Below are 22,888 nucleotides of genomic sequence, written 5' to 3' on the forward strand. Positions count from 1 at the left end.
TTCTATATAGAAGGTAGAAGACGAGGGATAAAGAACAGCCAATTTTAGACCTTGGCTTTTCCCCGTAGAGCTTAACAGTTACAGTAAGTCTTGGATGTTGATTTGACATTGAGATAAAACACTGTGCATTAAAGCTCATGAAACCCACCCCCTGCTTGAGGATCACAATTCCTCGTTCTTGAAGCCCTGCTGCCAATGCATCCATAATCCTGTAAGAATCAAGCGTTCTCTGAATCCCTGTCTGTGGAGTGACACTTGGCTGCAAAAACACCATCTATTCTGCTTAGCCTGACTTCAACTCATCTAGATTTTCATAACACAGATTACTTATTAAGTGATTACATGGTGGCAGACACTTGGACAGTCATCCTGAAACCAGCACGGCACAGTTTTATGGGCAATGACTGAAAACCCATTCAAAAAATATATTTAAATAAAAAAAAATAATCAGAGTTAGTTAGCTCTACCCCATTAGACAATCTGATTGAAAGAGGAAGAGGAACCAAAAGACAACATGAGGATGAGAACAAAGGCCGGTGTGCAAACCTACATCACAGAGCAGTGTGGTTCCAAACAGAGGAAGCAATGCAGGAGCCAGGACATTTAGAAAGAAGTGCAGGAGGAACGAGGAAAGGAAAAGGGAAACATAACGTTTAGAAAGAAGGTGAACTCAAGACCTTTAAAGCTGAGACCCTCGATTCATCAGTTTTAAAAAAACAAAAACAAACAACAGCCGTCTTTCTTTTCCACCTCACCAAGTTACAGTTTAAAAAAAACAGTTTAAAAAAAAAAAAAAAAAAAACTGGAGTCGTGACAACCTCCGCCACAGCTTGACCATGTAAAGTCAAACCCTCCTGTTCCAGCTGAAAGGAACCCATAAAACCAGCTGTGCTGAGCTGACATTGCTGCCTTTCTATTAATAATCCTGCCAAAGTCAATAACACTGTACTCCCACCAACAGCATCTCATCACAGCATCCCACTAACATAAGCTGAGCCAAGCCTGCTCGTCCTCAGTTGCCTTTCTCATGCTGTGGACATTGTTTTAACCCGTTGACACCCTTCATCCGTTTATGTTCCTCATTCCAACAAATACTACTTTGTCTATTTTTACTGCATCAATGCCTCCTCTGTCATAGCTTTACTGCATTCGACCCCCTCACAGTTTGAGCTGATCACTGCGAGTCTGCCCTCTCATGACATGAGTGTGTGCCAGACAGGAGCCGCTAAGGTACTGAGCCAGTCAGTCAAAATTCATTATGGGCTTACACGTCAACTCTCTCTACTTCCTTCACCCTCCTCCTCTGAAAGTGGCACAAGGGTGGGGCAAGGAGAAGGGAGGGGAGGAGGAAAGAGGAAATGACAAGCTGAGAAAACTATTTTGCCATTTGAGGAACTTGTTGTGTGCGAGTCTTTCGAGGAGAAGAAAGGTGGCGCTTTTCTTGAGCCCATGCTGAGCAGATCTGAGGACTGAGGAGTAAATTAAGCCCTGGCTGGAAAAATAACCACACTGCATGACAGACCTACATCACTTTCCACATTACTTTTCACATTCCTGCCCCAACCAGGATCAAATTTCACTGCACTGTAAGCTAGCCACTGCCATCTACCACTTGCAGCTAGGGGCCCCTACAACATCATATGAACTCAGACTTTAGTCTGACCCCCCCACAACCTTTTCAGATGAGCTAGTGAACTTCTTCACCAACACCACAGTCATGTTTAAGTGTGTTCATCTGAATTAGATTTGACTGATAGCAAAATAGTGGATGTAACAATTGAACTATGAGTGTTTGGGTATACCTGCCTTCATAAATTTAGTGCCAAGCAGGCCCTTTTAAACCATACACTATATGCAGAGGCACACGCAGCCACCATTATGTCACCTACTGGTTATGAGGTTCTGTTGTGAAGATCTTGCTTGTGCATTTTGGCCATCAATTTTTTAATATCATTATTTTTAAACTAGAAATGAAGAACGAGAGGTGATTTTTTGTGGAATCCCCATGCAATAGCTTTCTCAGACTTCTAAAGTAATGCATTTGTTTTCACAGACAGAAGTCAGGCCCTTTTGAGCATTAGCACAAGAGTACAGATTTAATGCACTTGCACAGTGACTTCACTTTTCAGCAGATGGACTGTATACCGAAGATGGACATACTTTTCTACTGGTCAGCAAAGAGGCAACTCCTTTGGTTAAAGTAGAAAGTAGTATAAGTTTTCTTTTTAGTTTCTGAATGGACGACACCAACAGAGCATAAAAATATAAAGAAGTGTATGCTTGACATGGCTTACATGTGTAGGTAGACAGATAAGCTACTATTGTCTCTCAGTTTCTTAGTCAGATCCACTCAATCGTGCACATTTTAAAACACCAAGACGGTAAAGTCGCAACACTACAAGGCTTACTAACCAAAAGGTGCGATCACACTGCAAAGTTCATCGTTAATATTACAGTCTGAGCTCAACAACTACAAATCATTCTAGCTGACCTTTTCAAGCACTTCTTTTACTTTAAGTTAACTCTCTTGCACTTGATCACAACACAAGTTTTTACCGTGGAGACAGTGCATAAAAAAAAATAAAAAAATAAAAAGAATTGGAGAGGGAACATGATCTTTCCACATACTGCCTCAAGTCAAGCATTTCAATGTTACTTTTAAGTCATCAGTTTCCAATACATCAATTTCACCTCCACCCAATCCAAGCAATAGTTAAGATTAAATGTTGATTTAAAATGACAGACCATTTGAAATAGGTCATCCGCCTGACAACTGCAACAGTTTCAGGGTCACAGAACAGATTTCCGTTATCTTTGAAACAACCACCCTGTTACACCACAGCCCAAACGACTGGTTACTTCGCCTGCCCTTTTAGAAAAACACTCCAACCGTATTGACTATGTGATAGCTCACAGATCGTTACGTAAGCCTTTTAATAGACAGTGAAAGAATGCAGAAGGGAGTTAAGATACACATTTCTGTTTGTCAGCAGCAATCTTTCTTAGGAGGAAAGCTGCACTGGAACAGCTACGCATTAGATTTCTGACAGACACAGTGAAGGAAATCTGCTACTTTTATAGTTTCACTTTTCGTATGTTCTTATACATTTAATTCTACCAGCAGAAAGCCTCCATCTGCTGCTTCTACTTTGTGGATTGCCATGCGGTTTGTCTCAGCCTTATCACTTGTTATCGCTACTTAGGTCACTCCCTTTGAGAGATTCAGACAATACAAAGCTGTCTTCTTTTTAAAAGAAAAAAAAATCATCTCATAAAAAGACACATTAACAGTCTTTGGAGAACCACATGACAGTCTGACAACCTGGACAGCTGGCATGTAGTCAAATTTTGGATTAACATGTGAATAAACTGTCCAACGGAAGTCAAATATTAGGCATATTACTCAGCACATTTCAAAGTTCATAGTGCAAAACTGTCTCTCACTTCGTCCCGAGTATCAATTGCCTTTCCGCACAGTTAAAACAGGTGTGTAGGTCACACACGCCCACCCAACCACGGACAAAGTACATTTAGGTCATATGCAGAAATGCAACTGAGCTTTACTACAGTCACGGCAGATTAGAAACCTTCCCTGTTTCAGGCCTTTTAACCTCAACCCAGCTTTTGTCTTGGTTCACACTGAAAAACGTACGTTTACATGAATAAGTAAAGCCTGCTAACTAGAACTTTGAAAATGTTTTTTTTACAAGACAAGATTTTGGACAGCCACTTCAATAATCCCAGAAAAAAAAAAAAAAACAAAACAAAACTGTATGATCATTAACTGGCACTCTGAGAAGGCTCAACTGTATGACTGTAATCTCTAATCAAACAATACCTCATAATTAGCGTTACTGAACACAAAGAAGCACCATCTGCTGAGCCATTGCCACAAGGAGGCATAAGTCAAGGTCTGTCCTTCAAGACCTGAAATCTCAACAAGTCTTTTGTTTATGTAGACTAAGTCAGAGCACAGTCATTTCCTGCCATTGTTGGGCTCTATTGAAACCTCACAGGTGTGTGTGTGTGTGTGTGTGTGTGTGTGTGTGTGTGTGGTGTGGGGGGGGGGGGGGGGGAGGGGGGGATTTAATAAGAATAGGAAAAGAGACAGGGGAGGTAAAACGAAGAACGTGCACTGTGAACAGAGGTCACAGAGAAAGGTCTGATAAGAAGACTGACACAACAAGGAAATACAAAGCTGTTTAAAGAAAGAAAGAAAAGAAAAAACCCACAGTCTGCATATCCTTGAGAGTAGTCGGGTCAACCACTAACTGAGGCAGAGCTAAATTAGAAGAGACATTCAGGAGAAAGCAGCAGTTTGAATGACTTGAATTAAAGGCCAGCATTAATGACATACTGCATTCAGACTCCACAGGCTAAAATCTGTTAATGTTTGATACTGCCTTTAATACATGAAAATGAATTTAAGCCAGTGTCGCTCGCAGCTGACACTGCTACATACTGAGAGAGGATACGATCGGCTCTGCTATGCTTAATGAAAAAAAACAAAAACAAACAAACTTGGCAATCTCCTCTGACAGGAATGTTTTGTTTATATTTGTGAATCTTGTGTCAAAGACACACACGATTTTAAACATTACCATTTTACTGAGCATTAAAACTATTTCAAGAAAAGTTAAAAGCTTAAACCAAAGTAAAGTCACATTTTAGAAAGCCAGAACCTTTTTTTTCATCATTTTCAACAGACAGGTTTCATAATTAATTCAAGTATGCCCCATTACTCTCAGCCCTAAAAAAAGCCCAGCACATATTCCAATCTGGTTTTCTTGGCGATCTAAACTGCAGGAATTACTGCACATGCGAATGTAGTTCAAAAAGGCAGAATAGGAATACCTGACATTTCTTCAAATAACACTGAGACAGGGTAAACGATCGCAATGTGCCAAATAATGTCACACTGCCCTCTCCACAGAGCAACAAAAGCAGGGGGCCTGCAAATAATCTTCCCCAGCTGGGACATCCACCCTTCAATGAAATCTAAACATCCACAGGCAAGTTCCCTCAGACCGTAACACTCTGAAAAGACTGAACAGCCTCACACACCAGCACCCTGTTCACATTTTAAAAGAGGCCTGCATTCAATTTTGTCAGGACTACGGTACATAACTGCCGCCCCCCCCCCCAGGAGGGCCTCGAGTATGGACATTGCTGACACATGAATGATGGAATGTAACGATCTCTGCAGGGGGGCTCCATAACAGCACCGAAACTGGCAATGGGAGAGGAGAACTGGCCTCCAGAGAAGATGTTGCACAATGTATTAATTTGCCAAAATGACTCTTGCGAATAACAGGATATGACATACAACATGTCACCCCATGTGACCCTTCAAGCATCAGACTTTAAGCACATGACTGCTGCTCTCAGGGAGACTCATCCGGAGAAAGGTCACCCTGAGATGCCATTTATAGAAGAATTCTGCACAAGCTGTGGCTATTCTTCTGCTACTACAATGACTAATACTGATCACTGCTCAGCCTGCAAGCATTGTTACTGTAGTAACCTTGCACTGTGGTTTAAGACTTTCTTGGCAGAAACCAACTGATATGAAATAAGCGTTTGTGTTTAAAAGCAAAAGGGTGCCACGCTGCCTCCCTCTGAGACCACTAACACCTTCTACAATGAGAAGCAGGTTTGGGTGGAGGAGTGCCAGAGCTGCTGGGATGCCCAAGTCTGATTTGATGCAGACTTTGTGCATTTCTTCCCCCAAAATGCTGAACTTTGGTGCTTGTCATAGCCTAAATGACTATCCACAGTCCCTGAGTGCAAACAACTATGCGTCATCTAACAGATGCAAACAAATGATACTGACAAAGCACATCACTCAGGAGGATGCACACTGGTATGACATGATTGGTCCTGATTTGAATGGAACACTGAAAATCTGTGATTGGCCCAAATGTTGCCGTAACATGCATGTTCTCTTTGAGCCTGAACTAACTAGAGATGCTTTTTTGTAATCTGTGCTTGCAGATCAACATTTCCACTGCAGACGCATGCACGCTTTGCCTGAGCTTGAACTCAAAGTTTCCCGTGATGACTTTCGAGGCTCTAAAATTACATGGCGTCTCATGTTTTACAGTTCGTAAAGCCTTTAGAGGTAAATTTGGGTCACTGGGTTGCACAAATAAAAATGCACTCAGACTGAGCCGATACCGAGCCCTTCCAGCTCTTATGTAAAATGGAAAAAGTCACGCTGCCCAGCTAATGTTCATCAGAGTGGACCGCACTGTAATTACAAGACAAGCCTGGTCATTTTAAGCTGGCACTGCAGGAACCACTCTGACTTAACATCTGGCTCATCTACATAACAACCACATCTTTTATCATCATGCCCATCTCACGCTGCGAAATACTTCCTTCTGCTTCACCCCTTAATGACTTTAGATCCTCTATGTGGATAACATTCACTGCATTTTTTACATGCATCTCTATTTTCGTTCTTCACTATCTTGGCCTGGAATAATGCTGACTGGAAAAACTGCTTTCATATCAGGCAATCAATGAGTGTATGAAGAATGAAACCTTAGCCTTACTGGAAACCCATTGGACTTTTATCTAATGAGATAATAAACGTTAAGTGCCTCCCAGGTGAACTAGAATATTTTAATAATAAATCTATCTAGAAATATGTACTTCACATAGTACAGACAATCACATAATACAAGTTAAGCTTCTGAAACATCCATATTAGCCCACCTATGAGTTTGTCCGACTTCTCTATGCCTCTCCCAAAAATCACAGTAAAATGTGTTCCTCATGCCACCATGTTGGCAGTAGCAGTGCACAGACATGCAGGTGACATGGTTTAGTATGGGTAAAGCTGGTCAGTGGCGGAAACGCTCAGCTCGGCGATCCACTGACGTCACCCTGCCAGCCAGACATATCACCGGCTCAGTGTCTGTCTCCCACCGCTACACACCGATAAGTTGTGTAGCGGTGTTGTGTAGCACAAACTAAGCATTCATATCTTACACCGAGCCGGTGTTCGGATAGCCTGAACTTCCACCTCTTCTCTTCAGCTCAAACTCTCGCCCGGCTTTTTTTTTTTTCTCTCTTTTTTTCCTCCCACGGTGCCATTCATTCAAGCGAATCACTTCCTGCCTCTACCGTTAAGACTTTTAGCTTCTCGCGAGCTGCCACAACGCTGAAGCTGTACTCTGAGACCTACGCTTCACATACTGCACACTCACTCGTGTATTAAAAGTTTATGGACAGTATATTATTTGAATATTAAAGTGCTGTGAAGTTAAATAAAGCTCGGGTTAAAACTCCGACGGAGGTCCCACTCCACCCAGAGCAGCTTGCTCTATTTGCAGCCCTGAACTAGCCAAAAAAGAAAAAAAAAGGCCCTGCTTCCTGGTTCACTGCACTTGCTGCGGCTACAAGCGAATTGCACGAGTTAGAAACGAGTACATGGAGAAAGCATGGCAGACAAAAGTGTTCAAGAAAGAAATTACCTGCTTTTGGGGTGCAGGCTGCCTTTTTTAAGAGGGTGGCTAACAACAACCGTGTGGCTCAGTCAGCGTCGCAGTGAGACAAACTTATCTTCCTGTCGGCAGCAGCTTCGAAGAGTTCAGGCTAAACTACAGAGCTCGCTTCCTCCACTTCAGTCAGTCGCTCTTTCTATCTTTTTTTTCTCTCTCTCTCTCTCTCTCTCTCTCTCTCTCTCTTCCTTTTTCCCTCCCTCTTCCACTGGCTGGTCTCTGGTTTGCGTAATTTTAGTCAGCGAACGGCCCGCCGGAGCCTGGGGTGGGGTTCAGGATGAGGCGGGACCCAGCTGTCACATATCCGCCCCCTGGCCAATGGCCGCCGTCCTTTGTTAATCCTCGACACTTTTGTCCAATCGGCTTCTTCTAAAGGCAGCACAGGGCGGAGGGGTGACAGTGAATAGGCGGGACAAAGAACAAAAAACTGAACTTGAAAGCGTTGAGAGGAGGGAGGAGAGACTAGAGAGGTTACCGATAAAGCTGTGTTTAATGAGAGAGGTATGTGCATGCTAAGGATTTTTATGACCATATAAGTACCAGTCACTCTCAGGATGAACTGCATCACTCAGGATCTCCCCTCGTGTGTCAGCGAGGTCTAGTCTGCCCTGAGCGCCGTGCTAAACAACTAGTACGGATGGCTCCAGATGTTTGATTTCGTTTCTGCTGTCAGATAGCAGACAAATCATGCACATGCAGGCTTGCGTGCTACTCATATTACTAATCTGTCTGTCTCTTTCTTTTTTAAGGTGTAACAAAAACTCAGGCAGCGGTTTCTTGAAACTCTACACCCACCTCTGTCTGCTTAAACACATAAGATGTATTAATATTGTGAAGCACTCCTCTCTGTAAACAGGCTGTCTCCACTCTAAAAGGAGGTCAGGAAGACCAGTGTGCAGCTGACCCCGACTTTGGCAGCATGGTTGCAGAGGGCCTTGAATTTTTCACTGTTAACCAATTTTTAAAAACTCAGTCATCCTGTCACCATTACATACAAGCAATTTCAGCCTATTGGCTCCTGCTTCCACCAGAGGGATTTTTTAAATATAAAAACTTTATCTACACTTTCCCAAGCTCTTAGATGCGAGAAACCAGGTGTTGTGGATTTATTTTTGTGATGCATTTAACTAAATTGTGTAATTTAAAATGCAATTACTCTTTTAAAACTTCCTCCTGCACCTGGCACCATGGCCAGTCCCAACAGATCTCCAGTTTTTTTTCTCCAGTGAGTTTATTGAAATGCATCCATCCACCTGTCAGATATGAGATTAGATCTGAAGAACAAACACGGTGTAAGATAAAATTCAAAACAGTTATGTGACTTTTCACTCGCCCAACAAGTGAGCCGAGCTTCATGATCAGACGTGTTAACGCTGCATGGGAACCGCCGCAGGTGATGATCTAATTAGTGTGAAAGGAGAGAAATACATGTTGACATTAGTTTTCACTTGGCTGTTAAAACTAACGTCAACGTTGCCTTGTGGAAAGAAATGAAGGATAAAGAGAGAATGAGGGAATGGAGAACAGGAAAGCAGGAATGTGGTAGGAAAGGGTGAATGATGTCGAGATGAAAGTCCTGTGTTACTGATGCCAAAGTCTACGCCGGAGAATGGAAAGTACAATATGAACCTGTTTACTTCAAGCAGCCCTCTGGGTTTCAAATCGGGTGATTTGGGTCCGGTTTGCTGAACGGGCCCTGAAGGCACAGGGCCAACGCACATGCCACAACCAGCAGGGAGACGTTAGCAGTGGAAAATAAATGTTTTTTCACTTTCTCTGTGTCCCCATAAAAATGCCATTGGATGTCTTCACTGTCTGCTTTAAGGGTTTGTGTTTTCACTTGAATTTATCACCCATCGTTTGTGGACCCTGACTATTATGCTTTGGCTGTCAGTATATGCTGCTGCATTGGTGGATGCTCAAAATGACCAAAGCTTCCAGTAATGCAGGTTTCAGGCTCTTTTTTATTGACTCTGTATGATGTCAGTGAGAGCCAGAGTTATTATAGTTTCCCGTTTTCAAAAGACTTTTATTTAATTTAGTTTAGTTTCTTCTTTCAGTTTAGTTTTTATTGTTTGAAAATGTTCCATAGGATTGGATTGGATTAGGATAGATAGATAGATAGATAGATAGATAGATAGATAGATAGATAGATAGATTTATTTTCCAAAATTTCATAAAATTATTTAATTTAGGTTTAATGAGCAACACAGTGGTGCAGTGGTTAGCACTGTTGCCTCACAGGCCGAGGACTTTCTGTATGCCATATTCTTCCCACCTCTGCGTCGGTACTCTGGCTTCCTCCCACAGTCCAAAGACATGCAGTTGGTGAGGTTAGGTTAATTAGTGTGAATGGTTACCCGTGTCTCTGTGTTAATCTTGCAACAGACTGGCGATCTGCCCAGGATGGACCCTGCCTCTCACTCTAATTACAGCTGGGATAGGCTCCAGCTCCTCGTGACCCTGAATAAGTAGAATATAGATGCATGGATAGTTTTAATATTTTTCAGAAGATTATTTTTTTAAGTTTAGTTTCACTTAATTATAATAAGCTTGATAAGAGCGGATAACTCTGATATGGTCATTTCAGCGGTAGTGACCGGGCACTGCCCGTCTGCCTGCAGCGAGCTCCGTTGTCATGGAGGCAGTGTACAAAGTATGTGGTACAACCGGTCTGTGGGCCACTCTATGTGCTGTTGTTGCTCTGTCAACTAACCGCGGAGAAGAGCGAAGTTATTACATACAAATAGCTGAAGTGAAACCAAGTTTCAAAAACACTGAAAAGTGTCACTGCAGCCACCGTCTGTCTTTTCAAGCTTTACTTTTGATCCTTGAAGAGTTTTTAGTTTTTTCCATGGTTCTCCCTTGCCCAGTATAAAGTAGATAAGGATTATTTTGAACCGTGATTCATCCAAAGCCACTAAATCAGCACAACAGATCCTTATTTATGACGAAGTGCTTGAGGTTAAAGTGTCAGAGCTGTGGATTATAACCCGAACTGCACACTTTTGATTTAAAGCAAGTTTTTCTACTAAGACAAGTCTTTCTGTTTTTCCTGTTTGGAAGTAATCCCTGATAAGAGATGGCAACACAAAACAGATGATGGCATTCTGAAGAGAAATAACACATATCTATATATATATTTCAGCACAGGTATACTTGAACTACACATTCGCTGCACAAGGCAAACTATTATGCTCATTTATCCCTAGAAGTTGCCTTATATTGCAGCAGGGCCTAAGGCATGACAGGAATCTGCTGACAAACACAGGAAAATGGCATTTTCAGTACAATGTGTGATTTATGTTCGCTGCGTGTCACTATGAGTGGAATGTGTCTGTTTGTTTTCCTATATGTTTTAGCAGCTGGGTATCGCATGTATGGAGAGCAAAATGCTGACGATTCAGCGTGTCTGCATGGAAAAATCAATAAGCCCCCACATCCCTACTTTACTAGGATGGACGGGAAATATCTGAATTTTCAGCTAAGAGGTCAAAGGTCACGTGTTACTTGAGAGGGACCAGATGCCAAAAGAGGAGAGGGGCAGAGGCGAAGACAACAGGGGAATAAGCAAGAGAATCAGGCTTCTGACATACAAACAGATCTGAGCTCAAAGCACATTTTGTAATATGACAACAGCTTCTCATATGATAAGAATCTTGGATCTAAAGGGGAAAAAGAGAAGCAAACAGAAGTGGGAAGCAAAATAAATGTGGGATTAAAACATAGCAGAATTACCAAATATGGACAACTCTGACCTCACCATCTCCCTCCCTCCCTCTTCCCTTTCTCTCGCTCATTCTCTCTTTCTCCCCCCCTTCAGTTGGTTGTAATAGCAGCAGCAGGGTGTGTCTGTAATTCAGGGTGTGTAAGGCCATTATATCATCCAGTCAGAAAGAAAGGAACTCATTCAGTGACGGCACGTTAAAAAGGGTGCTATGTTAACTCACTGACCACTCTTGGAGTGTAACCGCTTGCGTGAATTTGTGTGTGTGTCTGTGCCCTCAAGCAACACACGGGCCTACATGTCTGTACATGCAAAAGCTCAGATGTAGGTCAAATAATAGAGCAAACAAATTTACCTCTTGTACTCATTTCCTACTCCACTCTTTCACTCCTGAAGTGTACTAGAATCACAGTTCGAAATAATCCTTATCAACTTATCCTGGCTGTTGACACAGGCCCTCAGTTTTATTTATATAGCACCAAATCACAATAACTCCCGCTTCTGTATTATTGTAATGTAAAGACCCTAAAATAAAACAGAGAAAACCCCAACAATCAGCGAGCAAGTATTTGGTGACAAAACTCCCTTTTAGCAGGAAGAAGCCTCCGGCAACAGCCAGGCTCAGGGAATGGCAGCCATCTGCGGCAACTGGTTGGGGGTGCGGCGAGGTAAAGGATGTCTTTTTTCGTATGTCTTGAAACAAGCTGTTTGCGTCTCCTTCACCCTCCCTTTAAGGCCGACTTTCTCCCTATTTGCTGCAGCTTGCAAACAAAAGGTCTGAACAACAGGTGGGAGGGGCTTCAGCGCTCATGCAATCACTGGGATTACTTGCACGTACATTGAACTCATTGGCTATTTTTATGAGGAGCTTCTGCCATTTTAACAGCACATATATGACAGAAAATCGGGAAACCTCTAATAGGGCCACTTTATTGCTACTGTCTGAGCCACATCCTCTAGCTCTAACCGGTCAACAACACTTATTACAGCGCATGCGGTTTGTTCATCACCATCTCCCTGTCTGCCGAGACTATGTACCCAGCATGCTTCAGTTAACACAACCTCTTGACATAGTTAAACAAAGTGTTTGTTTGTGTGTATTTGAATAGCACGAACCGCAAAGAATAATTAAGAGCTTCCTCAGCTTTTATGATAATGCAATAATAAGCACCGGTGTGTCCAGTGGCTATTTATTCTGTCTTTAGTCTCACCCTGGGTTCCAGCTCCGCCATCCTCCTTTTTCCTTAGCAATCAGTACACAGGAAGGAGTGATAAGACACATGTTGACTCACAAAACTAGGGAATGTGGAGTAAAAGGGAAAACAGGCACAGCTCGTCTTCCTTTGTCCGTCTCTCTCCCCCTTTGTTGCGTTGCTGATAAGACAGCATCCCTAATACATGCTAAGTCCATAAGGTATTGCACTGATGGGAGTGAGAGAAACAGCAACAGTGGCTGCTTTGTCTGGAACAGAGCGCAGCTCTAACAAGGTGGAGAGGGTGTGTGTTTAAAATATAAATACAGATATGTATTTACTATAAACACAGAATTCTCAGGCCTGTGCCAGATCGGCTCTTTCTCCCATAAGCACCTCACCCAAATGCACACACAGGGCAAAAGCGTTTGGCTCAGAGACAAGCGATGCCATTTCGAACAAACAGAGAGCGAACATTAGCAGTTTGGGGCTCTAAAGTGGGACAGACTCACTGCAAGAATTCTGGCAACTCTGCCTCTTGCCGTTTACGCTGACTTTTTTTGCCTTATATGGTCACAAGAGGTGGTTGAGTGAGTGTGAGAGAGAGTGGGAGAGAGAGCGAAAGAGAGAGAGGGTGGAGGTGTGGTCTATTGTTTTTCGCGGAAGACGTGTAGGGTTACATGTTGGTCTTTAACCTCTGGTGGCTGTCGTCATCTCTTCAGTCACCTCTTTTCCTCAGTCTGAAAGTATAGGAACTGCATAGGAAGTCATGTGGCGCGGTTGCTGATTATCTGAGGCAGAAGGGGACAAAAGCGGCTGAAATGGTAGAACATTCACAGACATCTCAAAAACTATGCAGGAATGTCTTTCATCCAGCTTACAACAATTGTGTTTGTACATCTGGGCCTTTAGCTTTACGCACACCTGCTTACATAATGCCAGTGGAATTCCTCCCCCTCCTCCTCCCCCTCCTTCTTTTTAAATAATACAAAAAAAAAAATCACTTGATCTCTGATCTGGCTGCTACTGAGTAACTATCAGTGAGCACATCCTTGGGCTTCATTTGCAATGACCTAATCCAAACCAGGACCCGCTGAAAGTGCAGATGACAAATGATGTGACTTTAATGAGCAGTTCTGAAGGCCGTCACTATGATTCTGTCAGCTGTGGGCTCTCTGTAATGACACGCCAGGATGGGAAAGCAAGCGGCCAGGGCTGGGCATGTTTTCTGCTGAGAAAATTACGAGAGATAGAGACGATGATGAGAGAAGGGTCTTTCCAGGCAGGGCAGGTCATCTCCTGTCTGCTTTACCACGAAGCACTCGATTCTTTGAATGGTTCATTAGTGATACAGACTTGCCTCACTCTTGCACTCCAGTCTTTATTGGGCAGGCCCCTCACATTAAAAGTGTTTATATGAGTACAGAAAGTAACATTTTACTTTCTATCCCTCGTCACTGTGAGGTGCAGTGCTACGTAAATAAAGAAATAAATAAAAGCAAGCCCAATCTTACTACTCTGCTGTTAATCATTAACCACATCCAGTGATAAAACAGCTATTTATTACTTTCTTTGCTGTCACCATAGCAACTTACAAGCAAGCAAAGGCTGAACTCACACTCATTCGGACTGGAGAGAGGTAGATAGTTTATGAACAGCAGGCTCGAGGGTCAGAGTCCATCTGCCAGGTCGCAGCACATGTCGAGAACATCTCAACCGCGACAGAGGAGGGAAAGGTGGCTGGGCACGGTATGGTACTCTGGCCCAGGTGCAAGAATGAAAACATGCAAAGGTGAAAATTAGAGACACAGACGAGGAGGCAGACACTGTTGATTTGAGGGGGTGACAGAAGGGGGGTAATTTAAGTAGAGGGTGGTGTGTAGGTAGGCATTTCGGTAAAGACTGGATTGTAACAACATGAGTAACACCTGCATGTTCAGACAGAAGGCACAGGGAGATTTGGGGGGATGACGCTGGCATAATACAACTGAAAATCCTCCAGTTCACAACAACAGTCCTTTATATAGTAATTTAAGACCCTGTAACATTAGAGAATTCCCAACAATCCAACATCCTCCTAACTTCCTGAGGGCACAGGTTAGTGGGATCCGTATCCACAAATCAGGAACATGGATGTCTGGGGATACAGAAAGGAAGGGAGAGAAAGAGAGGACAGAAAATAAAAGAATAATGGCTTTTAATGATGTCATATAAATGCAAAGGGAATGAAAGCGAGGAGAGGTGCTCAGTACGTGATACCAGGTCCCCCAGCAGAATCTCCTGATCCAGCCCAAAACATGTGTTTATCCAAAAAAAAAACAACTAACTTTTAAGACTAATCCTGAAATCAGAGAGGGGGTCCATCTCTTGATCCCAACCTTTAAGCTAAGCCATCCCTCCCATTCTATTCTAGAACTATGGCACTAACAAAGCTACATCCTATAGGTACATGATGAAGTGTAAAGACTGCGAGTCGAGTATAGATATGTGGTCTCTCGTGTTAATACTCATTAGCACCTCTTGCTGCGTTGTTTTGGATCAACTGTAGGTTTTTTGGGAAGCCTTTGGAGCAACCTGGCAATGAGGAAATATAATGTTCCAGTTGGGAATATATTCCAGCACCGTGTAATTATTTTAAAACAAGAAACATAAATTGAAAACAGGCACTGGGTCAAAAACAACACAAATGTTAAAAATCAGCTCCCACACAGCGAGGCTCCACTTCTGTCTACAACATGGAAACTGATGGCCCTTCGTCACTTTAGCATCACCATCTTTAGAGAAGAAGGTACATTTGACTGGTTCCTTATTTCCACAGCAGACGGACATGTCCACGTTTCTGATTTGGCACAGATTTTTATAGCGATACCCCTCCTGAAGAAACCTTGCTATTTATCTGGGGTTGAGAGTGTTGCTAGGTTAACAGTAGCCTGCGACTCCCCGTGGCTCAGGTTGTGTCACCTCCTGGAGATGAAACCCGGATGTTTCATGTTTTTGATTCATGTCATAATTATTAATTTCTGGTCCCTTAAGTGCCAAGTCTTTGGAGACTTGTGGGGGAGAAGATTCTGACACAGACACTGATGATGACTCGGACTTCAGAGTTTAAAGGATGTGTCTTTTTGAAAACTGACCCCAAGGTTCCCAGATAGGCGACGTAAGGAGATCCAGAGCTACTTTAACTTCATCCATTAGGTAAGGAAAGCTTAATCCCCTTTAAGTAAAAACAACACAAATATCCATCTGGAGCTTATAACTGCATCCCCCGGGTGCTGTAAAACCAGCTGAGGGAGGGAAACTATGGTATTGCATCAGTGTCATTAGGGACAGCACAGCTCCAAGCCTTTGTCTCTATCTCAACCCCACACACAACCACAAACAATCCGTATACACAACATCTTTTTACTCCTTTATTACTTCACTTGGTCATGTTTCTGGTACACAGAGTTCATTTTAGTAATAAACTAAAAATCTTCATCGCAATTCCCGCTCGACTTCAGTTTTACAGTCAGGAACAGGAGAGAAACACGTGCGCCTTCCTTTCTCACAGTATTAGGCATAACGGTGTAAAATGACTGTGTGCGACTCTGTGATGTTAGAGAAACGTTGCCCTCGTGTGGACACGAGCAGGATCTACATGTAACACTGTCACCAACCTCATTCAGTATTGTCAGGTTGCAAGTTAAATTCCCTGCACCGCGAAAACTATAAATGTTCATCCAACATTGTACACAATGAGTGCAGTAGAGCACATTTATTTTCCATCCAAACTTAAGAGTTTTTACAGAAAACTGTTACACACCAGCTTAGCGAGAGTAGTCACATTATGAAAGAACGTGGAACTGCTGCAAAATGGAGCACACACCCATCGCTTGACTAGTAACAAAAAACACAAGAGGGAGACAGAGAGAGAGCCCGAAGAGACAATGCACAGCTAAAGCAACATGTCAAGGGATAGGTGTGAGCATTTGAGAGTCTGCCAGCTGTAATTGTGGTTAGGTTTTGTTTACTTAATAGTGATTGCTAAACAGGCTCAAAATGGCAGCCCAGGGCTCGCCGGCCGTGCCAGAATCAGAGAGAACAGCATGAGAATGACGATGGTGGGGGTATGGCTGGGTGAGGACAGGTGGATTTCATTGTCCAATGACTTTGCTGACAAATGAGTCCAGCTCATCATCATCTTTGATCCCCACAAAGTGATCGACGACGTCACCTCCCCGCATGGCGATGACTGTGGGAACAGCAGAGACCTGAGGGCAGACAAGGCGGCGCATTGTAAGACAGAACTAGTGACACTTTGACTTAATAAAACATCATATAAATATGATGATAGAATTCTACATCCAAGCACAGCAGAAATTAACCAAACAGGAGGACAGGAGTGCCATAAAGATATACTTAAACTAGGTCTCACCCCATATTCAATGGCCAAATCTGTGTGGTCATCTATGTCAACTTTTGCCATGGCAACGCGACCTTTCTGTTTTGCAACAGCTTTCTCCAACCTTGGTCCGAGGATCTTACAGGGACCACACCACCTAAAAAACACAAAACAAAAGGAGACAAACAGTATTAACTTATTTTAAACAAAACAATAGAGCTCTCTCCCACAGCACACATTAAACTAGTCAGAGAATTAAAAGCACAGATGTCGTTAACACCAATTAACATCTTTCAGTGCAAGGGCGTAGTTAGACTTTGAATACTAGGAGAAGCACAGGGCAAGAAATGCACATAAAAGCTTGTAAAAGGAGCCGGTTTAAGGACTTGGTATATTGCATGCTGGCTCACTGTAATGGCATGCTGGGAAACCTGATGAAAATGGGCCAATGCTTACACACAGTTACACTTTCCCAGCATTAATAAATAAAAACTCTGAAATTCTGAGGTAGAAAACAAAACTGTGCCATCCTCACATCTACCATCTGATGACCTAGAAACTAAATGAGGTCTGCAGTTTGTTTTAACAGACCTTTCTACTGAAGGATTGTTGATTTGATAGACAGCACTAGACTGTATTAATCCTTCTTGTTACAGCAGGACAAGGGTCAGAAAGGAAAAAGTGAATCAGACATATATTAGAAAGTAATAAAAATAAAACAGAAATCAATAAAGTATAAGATTAATTTATACCATGTAGAAGTTCTATGTACTACATAAACCAAAAAACATGTCACAGACATTTTTTTTTGAGGGAGACTCAAAACCTTTGCACAGCATCGTATTACAAGGGAAAGGAAAAGTAGGGCAGAAAAAAAGTCCCCAGTGTTATTTCAGTAACCGCTGTGAAAGAGAGCTAGTATTTAGTAAAAATGTCTTGTGTGAACAAGGCCTGTGGGCTGTATTAATGACAAACAACCTAACAGCTGTGAAGATGCACTCCTATCTGTGAGACATGCTCTGTCTACTGTGGACTTTTGAGCAGCTGTCGTGTAAGCTTACAGGACTTGAGAGTTTAAGTCACCACTGTACATGTATATATTTTTAACAGCACATGCTGTATGTAACACTTGCAGTGTTTTAAAGAGGCGGGGCAGCTGTGGAACAAGGTCTTTTCCAAGGAAAGCGTGTACAAACGCAGCCAAGCGTCAGCAGATATTTTGACTGAACTGAATATTATCTACATTTGCAAAGCAAATCTGTATCTGCATAACTGCAAAGAGCTTTAGCACCAAGGTGACCAGGGTGGGACTGTTTTTCATCCATTTATATTATCCCTAGTTTTATTTAATACGTCCATACAGTCACTCTCCTTGGGCTCCCTGAGGTACTCACTGTGCATGAAAGTCCACTAGCACGGGCAGTTCGCTGTTGATGACCCTCTCTGTAAAGTCCTCGCTGTCCTGCACATTGAAGGAGACTTCTCGGCGGGAGGTGTGAGGCAGGGCGCGAGGCAGACTTCGTGACGGGGAGAGGAAGGAGACCCGGGTTGTACTGGACTGAAGGGATGTGGAATAACAAGAGGAAGCAACGGAGGCAGTGGATGTGGGGAGGCAGCGGATATCGTTCACAGACAGTGTCCAGAGTCTTCGTAGCACGAGCCTGTGAGCCATCTTTGCACAACAGGCAAAGATACAGAAGATAAGTGTTACTTATTCTAATATTAGTATTGCATTTCAGATACTTCTGATTATAAGATTAAAAAATAATAATAAGAAATTTATCCAAAACCGCTATAGGTCCCATATGTTTAAAAGTAAACATAATGAATGAATGAGCTTTACAAACTGGCACCAGTTACTTGTCAGGACTAAAGTTAGAGATATATGAATTACATGGTGACACCCACAATGTTTATTTCCAGCTCCATAATTTCATTCTTGACTTGTACAAAAGTAGTTTTGCATAATTTACTATTCTAAATAACATTTTTTTTTTTTTTTTTAAATAGGCTTAAGATCCTTTTTCCCCCCCTTATGCTGCACTTGGTATAAACTGTCGAAATAGTGATACTCCCAGTTTATCCAGTACCTGAAACAAGGTATTTAAGCTCCTCTTCCTTTAAGCCAGTGGTTCTCATACTATGCTGTGGTGTTCCTGCTGGGGCACCTAATCAGTGCACATGGTGCAGGTGGGGCATGGATAAAGTGTAATAAAAAACAAATAAATCATATTTATGTGTGAATGTGAGTGTGAATGGTTGTGTCTATTTGTTAGGCCTGCGACAGACTGGCGACATGTCCAGGGTGTACCCTGCTAGCTGACAAAGACTCATTCACACTGATTGCAACATGTTGGCAGTCTGTCTGTATTTATATGTTAGACAACAGTTATCCCCTAAACTTCAACAATCTCTCTCAAAGTGACTGCACTCAGTCCAAATCAGACTGCAACTGTTTGCAGAAAGGTTACGTCCCATCAGGTGACCTGCGCAATCAACTTCTGATCAAAAGTGGTTGTGTGGTAACCATTTAATCACCACCAAGTTGTAGTACATGAAAAAATTCAATACAATCACCAGAAAGTCACCCGTGTAGATGTAAGGAGGTTGCTGTCCTATTTTTGTTCGTGTGACTGAGCCATTAGCTTGCTCTGCATTAGGAGGCATCTTTGTAAAGCTAAGTGCAACCAGCGTTTGATGGTTTATCAGTTGGGCTGATTTAATGCAAGTTTGCTCGGCTCATCTCATGACGTGAGCCTTCTTGTTCATAGTATTTTAATTTTTTAATTCATTTATCAATACTTGCTGTTCCTGTATCAGTGCAATAATGCAACACAAAATATCACAATACAATGTTGTATTAACCCCCCCACCACACACACACACACACACACACCTCTACATGAGAATGGTGATATGACCTGCTTTCTTTGACATCATATTGTCATCAATGCTGTTTGAACTGAGGTTTTGGCTCCCAGGGGGATTACCTGTATATGCACAGACCTTTTTATTTGTAACTTTGGCCATGTTAAATATAAGCATTCGCCAACAAATTCAGAAAAAGCACAATAGGTTTGCTTTTAACACATAAGTAAAAAAAATAAATTAGCTAAACCAGGTAATGGATATTTTCTTATGTCAGCAAATTGCTCATTTCAAAAACTGGAACTACTGGAAATGGTCCGTGTGGTTTAAGCAAAGGAGCTGTCTGGATAGATGGGATAGGAGGCAACAAATACTGGACTGATTTGTATTCGTACACACCTGACACATCTGTCAGGCAAGTTGGAGAAAAAAGTTCAAGGAATAAGATAAGATAAGATAAGATAACCTTTATTAGTCCCACACGTGGGAAATTTGTTTTGTCACAGCAGGAAGTGGACAGTGCAAAAGTTATGACGCAAAAATTAGAATACAATAAGAATAAATACAGTACACAGCTGTACAGAATAGAATAAAATAATATACTATATACAGTAGAATAAAATAGAATAATCATTTGGACTGCTTTTAAGGAAAATTATATTTTTTTTAAAAAATCAGTAGTTAGAACTTCTGTAATGCTACTTTCTGGAGGATTTTAGATTCAGTATTATTTAATTAAATATCAGGATCTCAGCTGCTGGCCCAAGAACAAGCGCTGAGGTCCACTTGGGTTTAGATCAGGGGTAGGGAACTCCAAGCCTCGAGAGCCGATGTCCTGTAGGTTTTAGATCTCACCTTGGGTCAACACAAATTAATCAAATGATTAGTTCATTACCAGGCCTCTGGAGAACTTCAAGACATGTTGAGGAGGTAATTTAGCCATTTAAATCAGCTGTGATGGATCAAGGACACATCTAAAACCTGCAGGACACCGGCCCTTGAAGCCTGGGGGTTCCCTACCCCTGGTTTAGATGATTATGACATCTTTTCTCCTTTTTTGCAGAAAAAACCTGCAACGTGCTGTGTGCGGGAGAAATAATCACTTCGAGTATCCTCTATAATACACTCACAGCTGACAATGTTTTGAATCACTTAGTGAAAAACTTCTAGTCTCACACGGTTTAAGCTCTCGAGCACGAGCTGTTTAATGAAGAATCAGCGCTAATTAACGTGATTAGGGCTCGTGAGCGTCATATAACGAGTGACGTGAACAAACGAGTTTATTGGCAGAACACACTCAGCCACGTTGCCTTGTTGAGAAACACTTTCTTAATCCCACGATGGCTAAAGAGCTTTAAGTATTCAGCATTTCCCCACTGAGAACGGCTCACTCCCCTCCAGCTCTCTGAGGGGTTTTCTCGGCCTGACATCTTGTGTTTGACGCTTTTCTACCGGCAGCTCGCGTGCTCCATTAATCTACGTTACGCATGAGTTTGCCCTCTTCGTCCTCCTCCTCCTACTTCTCCTCCTCTTCCTCCTAAACCTTCCCCCGCCGCTGCCTCCTCGCGTAAAGCAGCACGCGAACACCGAAACCGGACACTTTGAGAATAACACGTTCTCAAATGTCACACAAATTAAAACACGCGCCCGCATTTTCACAGCTTACCTCGCTTCTTCTGTCGGCGTTATTCTTGATCTTGGCCTCGCGGACCAATGAAGTACTTCCGTTTTGGTGCCGCAGAAAAAAAGGGAACGACGACACAGATCAGTGAGTGGAGCCACCGGCTGGCCAGGTTGGGAAGCACAGGGTCGGATTATCAGCGTAGCATACTTTTATCTACTATATATTAACCTGACAGCTAGTTTTAGTTGTAGTTTATAGTAGGTCTATGTTAAAATATAATTAGAAGCATCATTAATATTAATATTCATATTAATATGAATAATAATATGAAGAAAATTCATTAGTAAAGATTAGCAAGTGTAACTTGTAACTTCCAGTAACAAAGTTTGTATGATGTTTGTGTAAGATGTTTAATTAACCATCCATTTACTAAACAGAGAAACAGCCTGTCTATGAAAAAATAAAATACACTAAAAATAAAATAAATTTGCTATTTATTTTTTATGTATTGTATGTATTTACGTAAAGGTACAATGAAAATAAAATGCTATTCTATTACTGAGCTTAAAAATAAATGCTGCTGCTGGAACTCAAAGACAGACATGACTACTTTAAAAACACCTTACCTTAAACTTTATGTACTTGTCAGTAAGAATGCTGTAAGAAGCACAGATTGATTCATATTTCTGGCGGAGCTCAAATTGAGCAGTCCATTTCTAATGACTTGCAGCACAATGGATTTTGCATATTGTGCAAGATTTGACTCTACACTGGTCTGACACCGCAGGTAGAGTGCATTGTCCAGCCATCTTCTTTCACTATTGCACTATTGCAGAGCTAACACAGAGAGGCAGATAACCATTCACCCCCTACCAACATTCAAGAGTTGCCAACCAACCTCATCCATGCATGTCTTTGGACTGTGGGAAGAAGCTAGAGTACCCAGTGAGAACCCATGCAAGCCAGGGGCGAATATGCAGACTCCATATAAAAAAGACCACCTTGCTGTGAGACATCAGTACAAACCATTGCACCACGGTGGTGTTGTTGGATGAAGTCTGTCAGACATGGGCAAATGGTTTCCCTTGTTTCTAATCACTCTCCTAAGCTAAGTACACAGTCAGCTTCCAGTGGCTTATTTACACAGACCTGACTCTAAGTCTCTCCAAGGCTTCCCAAAATGTCCACACAATGAGACAATGAGCAGAAAAATATAGTTTTAGATTAAAATCTCTGTGGAGAAGCTTTGCTCCTGTGAGCCATGTCTGCTAAGAAGCATCATCATTCCTGTAGTTTTATATAGCAGACACGTCCATGCTTCACCTTCCTTTATTTTTCACATTTTATCACATCAAAAGCCACACTTCCTCCAGGTGGACACCTTTTTTTCTTTCAGTGGAGGGTTTTCCTGATCTGATCAAGGATGTAGACAGATCAAGGATGTAGACAGATCTGTCTACGGGCCTGTTTGAACAAAAGCACTGACAGGAAAGCAGGACTGTCTTCAGCTCTCGGCTCTCCAGCGCTGTTTTGCAACATCAACCGCCTGGGCTCTTAGCCAGCCTAGCCCTGCACAAACTGCTCCAC

At 42.3% G+C, this 22,888-nt stretch overlaps 2 protein-coding genes across 3 annotated transcripts in view; both read right to left on the reverse strand.

Annotated features, from left to right (window-relative positions):
- Positions 1-7,714, reverse strand: part of LOC309705328 (myosin-9-like) — a 31,693-nt gene extending 23,979 nt beyond the window's left edge. For both annotated transcript variants that reach the window (XM_082531074.1, XM_082531073.1), the window contains exon 1: positions 7,482-7,714. The gene's annotated coding sequence lies outside the window, so the exon portion shown is untranslated. The remainder of the gene's footprint in view (positions 1-7,481) is intronic.
- Positions 7,715-15,825: 8,111 nt separating this feature from the next.
- On the reverse strand, positions 15,826-21,450 carry txn2 (thioredoxin 2). The gene is made up of 4 exons (XM_082529482.1): positions 21,344-21,450; positions 18,204-18,481; positions 16,843-16,966; positions 15,826-16,678 (listed from the first exon to the last, which is right to left on the reverse strand). Exons 2-4 carry the CDS (start codon positions 18,479-18,481, stop codon positions 16,562-16,564), a joined length of 519 nt encoding a protein of 172 aa, XP_082385608.1. The 5' UTR covers positions 21,344-21,450; the 3' UTR covers positions 15,826-16,561.
- Between the last annotated feature and the right edge of the window lie 1,438 nt (positions 21,451-22,888).

The sequence above is a fragment of the Aulonocara stuartgranti genome, assembly GCF_965226115.1.
Source record: "Aulonocara stuartgranti genome assembly, chromosome: 4".
Classification (NCBI taxonomy): Eukaryota; Metazoa; Chordata; class Actinopteri; order Cichliformes; family Cichlidae; genus Aulonocara; species Aulonocara stuartgranti.